Source organism: Electrophorus electricus, chromosome 14, assembly GCF_041902795.1.
Source record: "Electrophorus electricus isolate QZ-2024a chromosome 14, ASM4190279v1, whole genome shotgun sequence".
NCBI classification, from domain to species: Eukaryota; Metazoa; Chordata; class Actinopteri; order Gymnotiformes; family Gymnotidae; genus Electrophorus; species Electrophorus electricus.
The window spans coordinates 9,762,454-9,777,178 of record NC_137510.1 but is presented as its reverse complement, the minus strand read 5'-3'; the positions used below and the strand labels follow the sequence as shown (position 1 = coordinate 9,777,178).

The following is a 14,725-nucleotide window of genomic DNA, read 5'->3' as shown; positions in this document are numbered from 1 at the left end:
CTGAAATATGCCGGTCAGTAACGTTTTGATCACATCGATTTTGGCACCTCAGTGTTTTTGTTGCCGTAAGGCTGAAAACATGTTTTCAGATCAATTTGAGCCTTATTTCATCCAAGAGACTTATTAAAAAAAAAAAAGGTCTCTAGTGAAACAAGCTGGAAACTTACGAACAGATGACTCATTCAGGAAACCTCCCTTTAACTATGGACTGAGCAGGACTGCTTCTCACGGTGTATCCAAAGCAAAACCCAGCCTCTTAAAGATTTCAGAATTAACCCTAAACAAAATTCAGTCAAAAGAACCTTCTACAATCAATCATTTTGAATAAGTAATGATATTGCAACAGGCTATTGAAATAGTAAACCTGTTAGACTTTTACTATTCCTCACTGATAAGCAAAGCAGTTATAGGTAAGCCCTTAGTTGCAGCCACGATCATGATACTGTCCTGCCATGACCTAGTCTGTGTTTGACATCAAGTCATTTGCACGGAACAGGCGGGAGGAAATCAGACATGAAACATCTCTGGCAATTACTGACATCCGAAACAAGACTTATTTCTCTGAGGGGCCGGACAGCTCTCCTCAGAGCTACTGCAGACCCCGGAACTCTGATCAAACTGAGCTGTGACCTTGGACCTTGCACCTGTAGAGCTCGATTCATAGTGATGCAGACTCAAACAACGCTCATTCAGTTCATAAACATCTGGACGCAGTGGGACTACATAAAGTTAACACATAATGTCATTTTATTTCATTGACACCTCTTACATAAATGTTACATTCATCAGTGTTGAAATTGTGCAATGGGTCCACACAATTCTTTTTTTCTCTAAGGCCAATCTCAGCAAAATCAACAGACCTACTTATTCGACTCATGTTTAGTTGGTGTGGGCGTGTTTGAAGTGTATCTGAAGATTTTAGTTTAGTTAGCAAGCAATAATCCTTCTTTAAACATTATCATTCAGACATAGAGGTTTCAAAGTCATTGATACAATTCTAAAACAATATGATTACACAAAATAAAAGTATTTTTTCAAAATATTCGAGACTGCTGATAATACTATGAAATTCTATAAATTAAGAGCATGTTTTCTGATCAACTATGTAGATTAACTTAATAGTTCTGACAGTAACGGAAAGCGCATGACTGAAAAAATAGTAAAACCCTGCTGAGCCCAATGATGGTGTTCTATTCTGTGTGCTGTATGGTATTTTCCCACTGTTCCTCGAATCCAATAAAAGATGTGAATTTAGCCAATTCCATGACGGAAACTTAGCTTGAAAGTTAAAGAGACAGTGAAATGGATTTTCCTCCTTTCTTGTACTGGACTGAATACCTCATTTTGAAACTCTATCCTGCAGCAAGTCCGTGAGTATTACTGATCAATCAAAACAGTGAGAAGTGTTGGAGGTGATGTGTCTGTGGGTCAGAAATCCAGACGGCACCACACCGCACACTCCAGCTGGCAGACTCAGGCTTCCGAGGCCGGGCAGCTTGCGTCACTATGCTGTTATTGTTCCATTTGCGGCTTAGTCCCAGACGGCTATTCAACAGATTAATTACAAAAGCATAACCATCAAGCATGGGAGGTAGTCCTGTATTTTTCCCATATTACCATGTAAGAATGTGTGTGCACACATATGTGCATTTTAGAAGCTGGTGTGTGTCGGTTTGGTTAGAGTAGGCAGCACGGTCATGTTTAAGAACTGGACTCCCTGCCATTAATGCACCACATTTTGGGTAACAGTGTGTGAAGCCAGAAGCTGGTTTATGACATCATCGCTATATCCAAGGGTGTCCCTGAGAACTTCAATTGTATGCTGACCAATTACAGGCGGTGGAGTCGGTCTGTCACATTCAAAACTGCTGAACCGGACAGCAGGACCTGTGAGAGCAAACAAATAATTAGACATAACATAATAACAGAATGCTGATATTTATTAACAGACATTCGTCACACCTCTTCCAGGTGTGAGACACTAACAGGTAAGAGACACTGACTGCAAAGCAGTAGAACATGCTGAGCACATGTCATTTTAAGTTCAGGAAGGGTCAAGTGTGTTGGAAGAAGAATAATGGCTGAAAGTCCACTGACAGAGATACAGACAATTAAGGACAGGTAAAAAAGGTTAAAAAACAACACTAAACAGCTTGACAGTGACCACACAATCCAATTTAAATCTAGTCTAACCTTAGTTTAAACCACAACTATGTAACTACAACTTCACAAAGCTGATATTTATGATAGGGCTTCAATTTCCAAAAAAAACCAAAAAACATGTAATCAGCATAAATAAACCTTACAAAACACCTTATAGCTTGATGAGGCCATATCTTTTACATTTTTTATTTTCTATATGTTCTTTTTTTTTTTTTTCTGAAGAAGATAAAGGAAGCCTGGTCAAATATGGTCAGTACTATAGTGGGTTTGTTCTTCTGAAAGAATTATGCAATTTCCCACTAGAAATTGAGAAGTTTATAGTGTTCCAGAAAAGACCATTATACTTAGTCACTTAGAATAGTCACTGTTTCTGCTATTCTGTTCTCCCAGTGTACACAAGGCAAATATTAAGAAGATGAATGCCCTAACTACAGCAAATCAGACCTATACACTTCATATAAATTAGCAATAACTGCTCTGCTCTTATTTAAAACAAGCATTTATGACCTGTTAATTGTTGTTTAATACTAACTTTGTAATACAGGAGATTAACATTCAGAAATCAGTATTGAAAAAATGTCAGAAAAACGCTAGGCAGAAAAATTGATGAGTAGTATATAATGGGACTGACTGAACTCAAGATACTGCAGTCATTAGAAGGCATTAGCACAGGCACCTTCGTTTCTCACCAGCCCTATTCATTTTTTGAAACTAATTACCAAGCCTCTTCTACTATTAGTAACATATTTAAGGCACTTGCTTTTCAGTGAACAAACCACAAGTAGATAGTAAAGGGATGTCATTTACATTTACAAACCATTTCAGGCAATGAATGATAGGCATCTGCCCTCATGCTGGTCTAACACAGAGAGTGGGCTCTCAGCACTTGCATCCTCAGTATTCTGAATCTGCTCCTTTTCCCATGCAAGAAGAGGTCATGCCTCCATATGGACTGCTTTTGCACCTTGTTGGAAGTCCAGAAAATGCTTTGATCTTGTCACCTCCAACATTTAATGCTTTTTTACATAAGGACACAGGGTTTTCAAAACATGGTCAGGCATTTTGACCAGAGGCAAGGTCTGCCGTTTTTTATTAATGGAACACTGGAAAGGATCGTGTTTCAGATGGGATGAAGTGAGACAATGAACAGAGAACTAAAGGGAAACTTGGGCTAGAGAAGCCATTCTAGGACGAGACACATCTCTGTCTCTGGTCTAGTCATTTCACTTTTAACCATTTCCTGATGTTGTTTTTGACAGATTGAACTTCTCATGTGATGCAGAGGGAAATAAACCCTGGCATGGCAAAATACACTGCTGTTCGTGAGTCCTCAACAGGGTGGATGCCAGAGAGCTAAAATTACTGGTAGCTTTGATACAAACATTTTCAGTCAAGCAACGAAAACATCCAAATAAATCAAGATGTTTAATAAGGCCTAGGTCTACTGAAATGGAGACATGGCCCATATTGGTTTGAAATCTAACCCAAGAGTTGGTGGCCAGGTTAGAAAATCTGACCGGCCCTATGGAATTGGATTTTGGACCGGCAAGATTTTTCATGTGGGGGAAACTATAGTTTTATATTTACACATTAAATCAGCTCATCAGTTTCACACAGAGCAATATCCTCTGACCTCATATGTCACAAAAACACGATAGTGATAAAGCCCTTCAGTAACTTGACAACAAAAATGCTCAGACTCGAAAGATAAAAGCAGAGCATGATGCAGCAATGATGGCCTCAAACAAAACCAGAGGTGGCTGGGTGCTGAAGAATGGAAAGCAAGGTAAACGACAGGAGGAAGAGGGGGCTGGAGAACTCGAACATGATTGTGTGCGTGTGTGCGGTTTCGCAGCCTCAGCGGTTAGGAGCGATGCCTTAACCACATCCTCCATCTCCTCCCCGCTCCTCGTCCCTCTGCTCCTGCTCACACTACCAAGGGCACGTCTGCTGTTCTCACATCTGCTTCCCCTCAGCTTGTACCCTGGCAAGGCAGGGAAACACCCCTCCCCCACCCCCTCTCCTCCGCGGGCATGGTTCAAGGGTTTCCTCTGCTTCTTCCGTAACAAAGCCCTCTCTGTCCTTAACCCTTCCCCTCCTTCCGCACTGCATCCCGTCCACTGCCGCTGGTGCTCCTTCCTGTGCGTTTTTCTGCAGTATATCTAACACCAATCTTAACGATCCAAACTGGCATCATTCAGTCTGATTGGAAGGAGAGTGAAACGGCAAGACAAACAGACCACATGCACGGCAAACAAACTTTTTTTTTTTCCCCCACAGGTTGATTGAGTCCTTCAAAGGGTCATTTTTTTTTCACTAGCTCCTTTGTGAACCTATGATATACCACCCTGATATTCTAAAATGGATGTCCATTAGCTGAGCTAAATGGCCCCTGACGTTTAGTGAGTGATATGGAAGCTGTTGTCCTGTGAGCCTCTGATTGCATGTAAATATTAGCATCCAACCATGAAGCACATTCACTCTCCTTCCTGAGTGGAAATGTGAGGGTAGTGTTCCAGAGTTTCCATGGTGATTCCCTGTGGCATTAGGAACACCAACACTAGCCGGTTCTTTCCTGTACAGCCGGCAAGCATCAGTAAAGAATTCATCTGATCAAGGTTACCATTATTTCCACTTGCCAATGCACAGAAGTTTTTACACATTTTTCCAGCTTTGTCACTACCACCCAAATCTGGACTATTGACGGTAAATTCCCTATAATTATTTTTGCCTTGTGGACCCGGAGTCCCCACATTTAGCAAAGCATACAAATTGGAATATGAGTCAGGAGGACCCGTGCCTATTACAAACCTTTGCTCTTATGGGGCTGCTTAAGACAGACAAGACCGAAATCTCTCACACTTGAAGCTCCAGTTGACTGCACGGCTCTATCAATTTGAATGTTCTGTGATACAAATGTTATCATTTTCCCCCTGACAGAGTTAATAAGTGAGTTAGGGGGTCAGGGAGAGAGAGAGAATTAGTGAAAGAAGGGAGGGTAGGGAGAGAGGGTGAGGTTCCCATCAAGAGAGCTAATTTTGAAGGATCTGGACTTCAGTGTGCCATCATCAGTGCTGAAAGGTCAGCAAAACTCATAGTATGTTCAGGAGAGTGGCCGATTTCTAGGAAACTACTATCGTCCTCTGATGGATTTCTAGGAAACGACTATTGCTGTCACCCATTCTGCATTGTTTAGCATGTTATTCGTTCCGCATAATTTTAATTAAAAAAAAGAGAATTCCCAATTGGAGTATTATGAAGGGGCCAGAGAACCCGTCATGTGCCTATGGCAGGTAGATGAGGGCACCAGAGTCTGCTTCTATTCCTCTCACTTGAAACCCTGAATAGGAAAACTCAAAAGATGCGTTATAAACCATGTATAATCACTATTTAGATTAACAAATCTTTTCTTTGCTTTTCATTAGAAAAATATATTTTTCTAATATGACTCTAATATGTTTGCCACAACAACAGCACATAATCTTTTCCTATGATGTCTGATGAGGTAGGATAACACATAGCAAGAGATGTGAGGTCTGTTCTATGAAGAATATCCCAGATCTCTAGTTGTTACATGAGGATTCTCTTAGCCCATATATTTTAGGTTTTTGTCTAGTTTGGGCATTTTTAGAAGTACTGGAATAACTTGATTGTGATCAGTTAGTAATTTTGTGTAGACCTGGGAGAATGTTGTCATGTTTTATGCCAAATAAAAAAGACTTTTATTTTGCTGACATCTTACTATAAAATGTAGTTATAATCAAAATGAATAATCAAAAAAATCGAATGACATTTATCAAACTCCAGGCTGTAGTTTACTGGAGAAAAGGCTTTCTTCTGCCAAGCCTTATAATGAGACTGGTACCATGGAAATCATACCTTATCATAGTTTTGGAGACATGGTGACTATGATCATACCTAGGACTAAACATATTCTAAGAGTAAAAATAAGATCTCAGGAAAAAATATAATACTATTTTAAAATGACTTCACTTAAAGGTTATATTTAGACTACATTAAGTTAGCATTCAGGTTGACAGACAATGGAGATACTTTTTCATGCCCTATTTTTGACTAATATTAAATGCCAATATGTCCGCTTTGGATTGTAATTTGACATTTTGTAATCACAAAAATTTCTACAACATACAATAAATTATGTTTATTAAAATAATCCTTAGTGCAATGATAATGTGTCAGTTTTCCTCTACAGCTACAGGTTCATTCTGAAGCAAGCAGGGCAACATTTAAGGCATTTTCCACTAGATATCTTTGTCTTTCATTCTTCTGGCTGTTTTCCCAGCATCAAACAGCAGAGGGACAGGAGAAGTTGGGGGGGGGGGGGGGCTCTCTCGTGAGACTCACCCTGATCCCAGCGCAGCCTCCAGCAATGACCAGAGCCATCATCTCAGGCTGAACATTTTCATCAGAGGTGCTTTGAGCCCACGCAACAATTCATCCCTGTGTAATCTGTCATCTGTTTTTTTTTAACTGCTCACAGCATCTTTAATGGATACGAGTGAGTGAGAGATAAAGAGTATGAGAGAACGACAAGTGCAGAAATGGATCAAAGGTGACACAGGCATAAAAGGAAGGAGAGAGAGAGAGAAAGGTGAGGAGAAAAGTGTTTTTTAAAAAAAGTGATATGCGTATATTACTTTTTGAAATCTCGAATAGTCTTTCAAAATGTAAATTTAATGGCACTGTTCAGCACATCAGTTTAATTTTGTATGACTGCAGACGGAGTTGACTGCAGTAAAACAGGCTTGCTTTAATTGCACAGGGGTACGCAAAGAAATAGTCAAAATGGGCAGAGTTCATAAACCAAAACACAGTAGTAGTATCCAAAAAAAACAGTACAGGAGCACACAAGAGAGCAAAACCCAGGGAAACAGGCAAAAGTCAAAACATCCAAGAAGACTGATTAGAAACAATTGATACAATGGCTCAGAATCGAAAGGCTAGGCAAATGTACCAAATGGTGACGAGACTTCGCAAAGACTACATACAAACACAGAGCTTACTGAGGACTAACAAGATACAGGTGAAGACAATAATAGACACAGATACTAATGAGGGGGCGGAACAGAATGAAACCAAAACAAGGAAGCATGAGGAAACAAAACCAGGAAGTGAAAAACAGGTAGATTTGCCATGGGAACTACAACGCCAGGAAGGGGTGAACGTGACAATTAAACATTAAACATGAATACATGAATACTGTTTGCTTCTTCTTCTTTTTTTTTTTGCAGTAGCCCCCAAGGTAAAATAAAACCAGACGAATTAATTCATGGAAACTGGAAATGGTGACTCACTCCTGATGCAGTTTCACAAAAATAGAAACATAACTTCATTCAGCCATTAGAGTAAGGTTTGTGTGTAATGACTCTAGAAGTATATGCCAAATGAGGAATGTGGGAAATAAAACATTTCCATAGGAATAAGGTTCACACTTACCACTAACACTCCTTTAACTGTGCAAGTCTTCATACATAAAACATGCAAATGAAAACCCTAACCCTAAGCCTAAGCCTAAGGCTAACCCTAAGGCTAACCCTAACCCTGAAATGTACACTCTAGGACAAAATAAGAGATTTAAATTTTTTTTAAAGGCATCTTGGGCATCTAAATGTGAAGTGAACCCTGTCAAATCATTGAAGATCCACTCACTATTTCAACCTTAAAAACAATAATGCATTTTAAAAAATCATGAAATGAAGAAGCAAACAAAGAAAAAAGAACTGAAATAAAACAAAAGCTTGACAACACCATGTCACCAAATGGCTGAGACCCTGTATCATGACTAATAGATTTCCTCTGAGATGTGGAAGTGGGATGACCTAAATTTCCCTATGAAATGAAAACAGCCTGAGGAAAAATGAAAAGAGAGCGATCCACAGACATTTGGTTGGAGATCAGATCCCCACAGCGTCGAAACGGCTGCCTGTGCCAAGGAGCAGGGCCATTTCAGCCCACTTTATCTGTCAACTGGTGACAATGAAGTAATTCTGTGTTATGAGATAAACTCAAACAGCATTCATGGTTGTGAACAGGTTCATTCATTATTTGCAACAGCAAGAGATAATGATTGTGTTTAACAGTAGCAAAAACCGTTGTGCGTGTATGGTACTCTTTCTAACCTTCTGACAGTTTTATTCATTACAAACACCTGGGGGAAGAGAGAGAGCTGACAGCCAAACCAGCAGTACATGAAAATCTACAATTATTAGTAGAAACCATATTACTATAGCTGTTAGTCACCTCACTCTTCTGCCCACTGGGCTGGTACCCCTCTTATTACCCTTTTACTGAAATATTAATCTTTTAAAAATGAATTGTTTAACCTTCAATTTCATAGTAATAATTTACCAATAATAATTTACCTCCCAGAGTTATCAAACATACTACGAACCGTGAAACTCTCAGATTTAAGCACCTGAGGGTATTTTGAGAAATGTAATTTCGATTTTCAGCTTTTACTGCAAAGACTCCTTAAGTCAAATGAGAAGAGAAGACTGTCCGTTAGGAAAGCCCCTATCCTCCTATCCTTTAGGACAAGTTTTGGACCTAGCTGAAAGGTCTTTCTTTGTAATGCATCACCGGATCTTTAGAAAGAAAACTGGTACTGTACAATTTATCGTAGCGCTTGTAAGCCAGATTTCTGAGATGCATCGCAGTGATGCCATAGATTTATAAATAAGTTCCTTCACTGTTTGTTTGCAGCACTCATGAGGATTAAAGAACCAGTGTTATATAAGTAAAAAAGTAGACCACTCAGAAAAAGGAGTTGGGTTTCCACGAAACTCTGCTCTGAGTGCTGGCTGACTCCATTTTCAACTATTCACTTGTTTCCACATAGGCACAGCCATGTGACATGTACTGAGAGAAAACAGCACGGAGCTGACACTACAAATGCTGAATAGCTGATGGGAACATGGACCACACTGACAAGCTCTGCTTCTTCCCTCCCTCTTCACTCCTCAATGAAAGAAAGAAGAAGAAAAAAGAAAAAATGCGTCAAATCACGTCATTGTGCCATGGGAGGGTGCTGATGCTGTTTGGGCGTCGGACGTCATCCGCGTTTGGCTCTGCCTTCTTGACATTTTGCATCACCTCTTGCTCTTCCCTTATGCATCCAAACTGTTTGCACAGGACAACATTCTCCGATCAGCATATCAGTGAAATTTGAGGCCTTGATGACAAATAATGTTTTCAAGGTGCAGGATGTAAAAGCTAAATAAAAGAGGGCCATAAATGGAAGCCATGGGGGAATATCCTGAGGAGCAACATTAAATTAACTGTGCCTACCAACAAATTGACACCTATCTGTTAAATGGGACCTGATCCAAGACAGTATGGCCAATAGTCAAAATTATATATATATATATATATATATATATATATATATATATATATATATATATATATATATATATATATATATATATATATATATATATATATATACATACATACATACATACATACATACACACACAGACAATTATATACATATAACTATTGCATAATATATAATAATAATTACATAATATATACATATATTATGATTGACCATATCCAATGACTAGGTGCAGAACCAGAATCAAGAGAGAAAAAAAATCATTTAGACCATAAGCAATAGCTGTCTCAGTACTATGATAGAAACCTGCCTGAAAAGTTTCAAAAGGTTACTGGAATTCAGAAAGTCTTACAACTGGAAGGCAACAACCCCCTTAAAAACTTTAGAGGCAAAAGACAGGTCAGAAATGGGTCTAAAATGTGCTATAATTGAAGTATCCAAGCTTGGTTTCTTGATAATAGGAATGAAGCAACCCTTTTCAGAACACAAGGACCATGACCAGATGTAAGCAAGAGATTAATGGAATGAGAAATAGGAGTCAAAACATCAGAGAGACAAAACTCTAATAGTGAGTTGGGGGCAGGGTCAAACTGACATCACAATGCTTTCAGTTTGTAAATGATCTCAGAGATGCAGTCAGTCTCAACAGGACAAAAGTCAAGATATTGCTACATGGGATTAGAAGAGACTGAAGGGGGCATACTAGAGAAATCATGGTAGATTGTAATCATTTTATTTTGGAAAAAAAAAAAAAAATCTTGAGAAAAGCGTAACATTTGTCAAGTGCATGAGGGTGCTTGATAAAGATGTTTGCTGACAAAACAGAAAAGTCACTTGAACTTGTGACCTGAGCCATTAATTACAGTAAAGAAATAAGAAGAGCGAACTGCATTTAAAGTAGCTTTATATTTAAGCATGTGATTTGAGAAGGCGGGGGAATGCACGTGATCCAGTTTTTTAAATAAAGACGCTCAAGACACCTGGCAGTGGTTTTCAGTGAGCAAAGCTTAGGAGTAAACCAAAGAGAGGAGTGAGAGAATGACACAGTTCTGGTCTTCAGAGGAGACAGAGAATCAAGGATAGCAGAGATGAATGGTAACATCATTCAGACGTTTGTCGTCACTTACTGACTAACACCTGACACGTATTCAATTAGTATGGCACTCTATGCATTATATCCACTGCTGATCATGCTTTAGGGAATGACCCCTAAAAAAATTCCATTTGTTTGTAACACTCTGAAATATGCTTAGCAAAGCAGTCCAAGGTCAAACTGTTCTCCTGAGAGCAAAGAAACTATTCAGTCTATTCCAGACTGAAGCTAAAATGAAAGTGTGAAAGAGGGCAGTAAAATGCAAGCTGGAGGAGACCAGGCAGACAAAGTGGCCATCATCTGAAGACCAGTATATAAAGATAGCATTGTTATGAGACACTACAGAATTTGCATGAGCAGGTCAAAGTCAAATGGACAAAGAATACCATACCCCACAAACAAATCTCTTGTCAATAGATGAGTGGCAAACTGTAGCATGTATGGTGAAAGTTTCTAACCAAGTTTGCCGAACATAAAACAAATGAAAAGGTTTACCGTAGGTCAAGCAATACAGAAACGTCTCAGAAAAATAGAAGAAATCCCTATATATAGAATAATCAAAATTTGAAATTTCCATTTGCAGACATTTTACATAAGGCCATGTCTCTTTAAAGGGTTAACACCTACAGTCAAACATGCTGGTGAAAATACACTGGTGTGGGAACACGTCTTCCACTCCAAAACACACACCACATTATTCTGCAGTGGCATGCCATCCATTTTGGTTCAATGTTGTGTATTTTTCCAGCAGGACTGTAGTACCCATGCAAGAACCACTCATACAAACAGATTAACATTTTATGTCATTTAATAGATTGAAAAGTTGATATTGATATTTGCTGTCCAGTTTTTGACATACATCACTGTGCTTTGGCAACAAATGTTTTAAAAGCTGATTTCTTATCCATGTTTGTGACTAAGCAGACCTTAAGTGACAGCATGAAGAGTTTCAGTAATTATTGTTTCCCACTCCATTAGGGTGTTGTCAGGTCCTAATTCCACTAATAATGCTGTTACATAGTTACGCATTTTCTTGTACTGAAAGAGTAGTAGAATATTAACATGCATGGCTTCCCCTTCAAAGTGACCAGGCATAAATTCCTTTAAACTTCTCTGAATATATTTAAAAAGGGAAAAGGTGACAAGACACTATTTGGGATGCTCTAAAATGTGATGGAAGAATATATATTTTCAAATTCTGCAGAATGTATGCCAGACAAACTTCAAGCTATGACAAATGCAAATGGTTGTTTCCCCATTATATTGAGATGCTTTGGGTATCAATAAGTTACATTTTCTTATATTTCACTTCAGTTACATTATGAGTGAAAAATTATGTAACCTTGTTTGAGAAAAAAGGGGAAAAAGAAAAAAGCATCAGTTCTTCATAACCTCTGAAATAATTTTTCTTGGAAGTGGACTCAGCTTGTATGCATGTGTGTGTGTGTGTGTGTGTGTGTGTGTGTGTGTGTGTCTGTGTGTGTGTGGTAGTATATGTTTCTAGGACATTTAGCAGAAAAGTGATAAAAAACAAACAAGTAAGAACATTCAGTGTCAAGAACTTGAGACAAGTTCTTGTTACCATTGAACTCATGCTAATCACACCTTAGCTTCTCAGTGGTACATTTCACAATGAGCTTTGAACCTAGCTAACAAAGTGCTTCTTCGAAAGCACTTGAGTTCAAATAAAGGACTTTATTTTGGGACATGCCTCACAATAAACTGTTTTGCTCACTAATGAGGAAGCTTCTTGCAATCAGCAGAACAGAAACCTCTTTAGAGAAAAGGCTTTTTTTCCATAGCTCTTCCTTGCCTTGGACAGAAAAAAATCTTCCAGAATTGGTGTGCTTAACCGATTAAGAAATCATGAGTGGTTCTTTACTCTGCTGGAGGTAATCCTGCAGCAGTTTCTCTGGATTGGTTATTATTTCTATTTTAATGTAATTAGTGATTCCACTTTTCAAAATGAATGAGTAGGTGGGGACAGCTGGCCTACTGGTTATGTAATCTGATAGACTGATTGTAGTGGACAAACTGTTTTTTTTTCTATTATTAATCCTCAATAAGTGCAGCCTGACAGCCATTACATAATGTTTACATGTGCATTCTCTCAGGCAGTTCATGGTCAATTTTACCCATTTGTTGAAATTCCACTACTTGGTTCTCTCTTCTAAAAAAGACAATGTTCTGGCTGTGATTCAGTTGTCCTTCATTATTACACAAAAACTGACAGAGGAAGAGAATAAAAGCAGCATACCAATTACTTTGGGTCAGAACACAGACAGACACTTGCTTTTTGGGGTCTTTTAGTTTGATAAACAACATGCAGCCCACATGTGCAACAGGCCTGAACTTCTGTTGCACTTAGACCGTGATGAAGGGATAAAGAGGCCTGATTGACTGTTTGGTCCAATGCAAATTGCTGTGGAAGATTAGAGGCTCTGGGTGTGTACTGGAGTGTGATGTATATGTTGGTGAGCAGATGGGTCATGGCCTCTATGATGGAAAAAGGTGTTTGTTGTGGGTTTTTGCCCCCTGCAAACATTCTAAATTTGTGGGACATTCTACACAGTCACTCTTGATTCAGCCTAGGTATCAGCCTGAATGTGCAAACATAGAAAATGGTAAACACCAGAATCACAATCATCAAAGGGGTTGCCTGATTGTCCAGGATATCACTCTGGAGACTTGTTGACGCACAATGCATTTTCCTTGTGGTTCTGGAAGCATTTGTTATTCGCTGGAACACTCTTCATTAAACAATAATAAAGACTATTTTGGTACAGAGCGGAAGGGCAAAAACTGTGAGAAGCTGAGGAGGGTTACAGGAAAAAAAAAACATCACAGGGTATGTGTTAGGAGAGTGGGTAAACTCCAGTAGTAAATGCTTCAGTGGAGCTCTTAAACTAAATAATACCAGGTTTTATAAAGAATGAACCACCTATCACTGGCAACATTTAGAGCTTCATTCCTGTTTAGTTCCTTAAGAGATGTATCAGAGATTATTATGACGGTCAGGCTTATGGCTTCTATGCAATTGGTCAGTGTTTGTTTGCTCATGGGCACAAAGCCTGCACTGAAGCTGTTCTGCTGGTAAAACAACCTGCCTGAAGAAGTAGTTTGCAATGGTCTCACATGGAGGTCATGAAATTGTTTAGTTCTGAGCAAATCAAACCCAGTGATGGAGGCTAACTTTACACCTTACAACGTTAATCCAGCCTCCGCTTCTTGCCCATATCTCCATTATTTCAATATGTCATAATACCCAGGTAAGCCTGGTCTGACCAATGGCTACATATTTAATCTTTCATTCTACCCAATGTGCTGCACCTATGATCACCACCAACCTGTGTTATTTACTGATCACCGGACAGTATGAACTTGTGAAGTATACGTTCTTCCCAATGGCGGATAATATGTTTCTAACCTTAGCAAATACAGGTTTTATGGTAAGCATTCCTACTGAGGGATAATGACAGTTGTTAGATAAATAGATGTCAACAAAACCACAGTTCTGTCTTTTCCGGAGACCAATAAAAGCTTGTTTTACATATGTGACTGAGTGGAATGAAAAGGCTACGCTCACATAACGGTCTCACTGGGACTGTCAAATCCAAGAACCTGGGACTGACTTCCTTGCTAATAGAGAAACCGGAAAATAAAATAACATTCTATTGTTCTAGACATGAAAGACAGGAGGAGGTAATACATCACACATTTGATGGCAACAAAACAAAAGACAATAACCAACCTTTGAAGTAAGGAGTTCATGGGTGACTTGCGGGTGATATGGGGAAACAGAAGAAAAAAGGTTTCTAAAGAGGTTAAAGGGATTTCAATGGACAAGAGGACAACATAGATTATCCACAGTTATTGACAAACCAAAGGAAGCCAAAGACAGTGGGGTCTAAGGCAATCAGAATGGGCTGATACAAAGAACAGTGTTTAACAATGATATAGTCTTTACAAACCTGGCACAGCAATCCTTCCAGATGTTGGGTGGTCCATCTCCATAATAAGGCCATTATGAGCAACCTAGAGACAGATGATGAAAAGTGGAAAAAAAAGAAAAAACAGCAATAATTGAATGTTTTGTTTTAGATTTTTAT

At 38.9% G+C, this 14,725-nt stretch overlaps 1 protein-coding gene across 7 annotated transcripts in view; it reads right to left on the bottom strand.

Moving 5' to 3' along the window:
* Positions 1–724: 724 nt before the first annotated feature.
* Positions 725–14,725, bottom strand: part of sugct (succinyl-CoA:glutarate-CoA transferase) — a 71,811-nt gene continuing 57,810 nt past the window's right edge. For 2 of the 7 annotated variants that reach the window (XM_027013272.3, XM_035530669.2), the window contains exons 13-14: positions 14,588–14,651; positions 725–1,887 (exon numbers count right to left, since the gene is read on the bottom strand). In XM_027013272.3, the coding sequence (XP_026869073.2) occupies positions 1,724–1,887; positions 14,588–14,651 (228 nt within the window). In that variant the 3' untranslated portion in view covers positions 725–1,723. Of the gene's footprint in view, positions 1,888–6,839; positions 9,304–14,367; positions 14,432–14,587; positions 14,652–14,725 lie in introns of those variants that run through there. The other 5 variants (XM_027013273.3, XM_035530668.2, XM_035530667.2 and 2 more) reach the window with 5 other exon arrangements.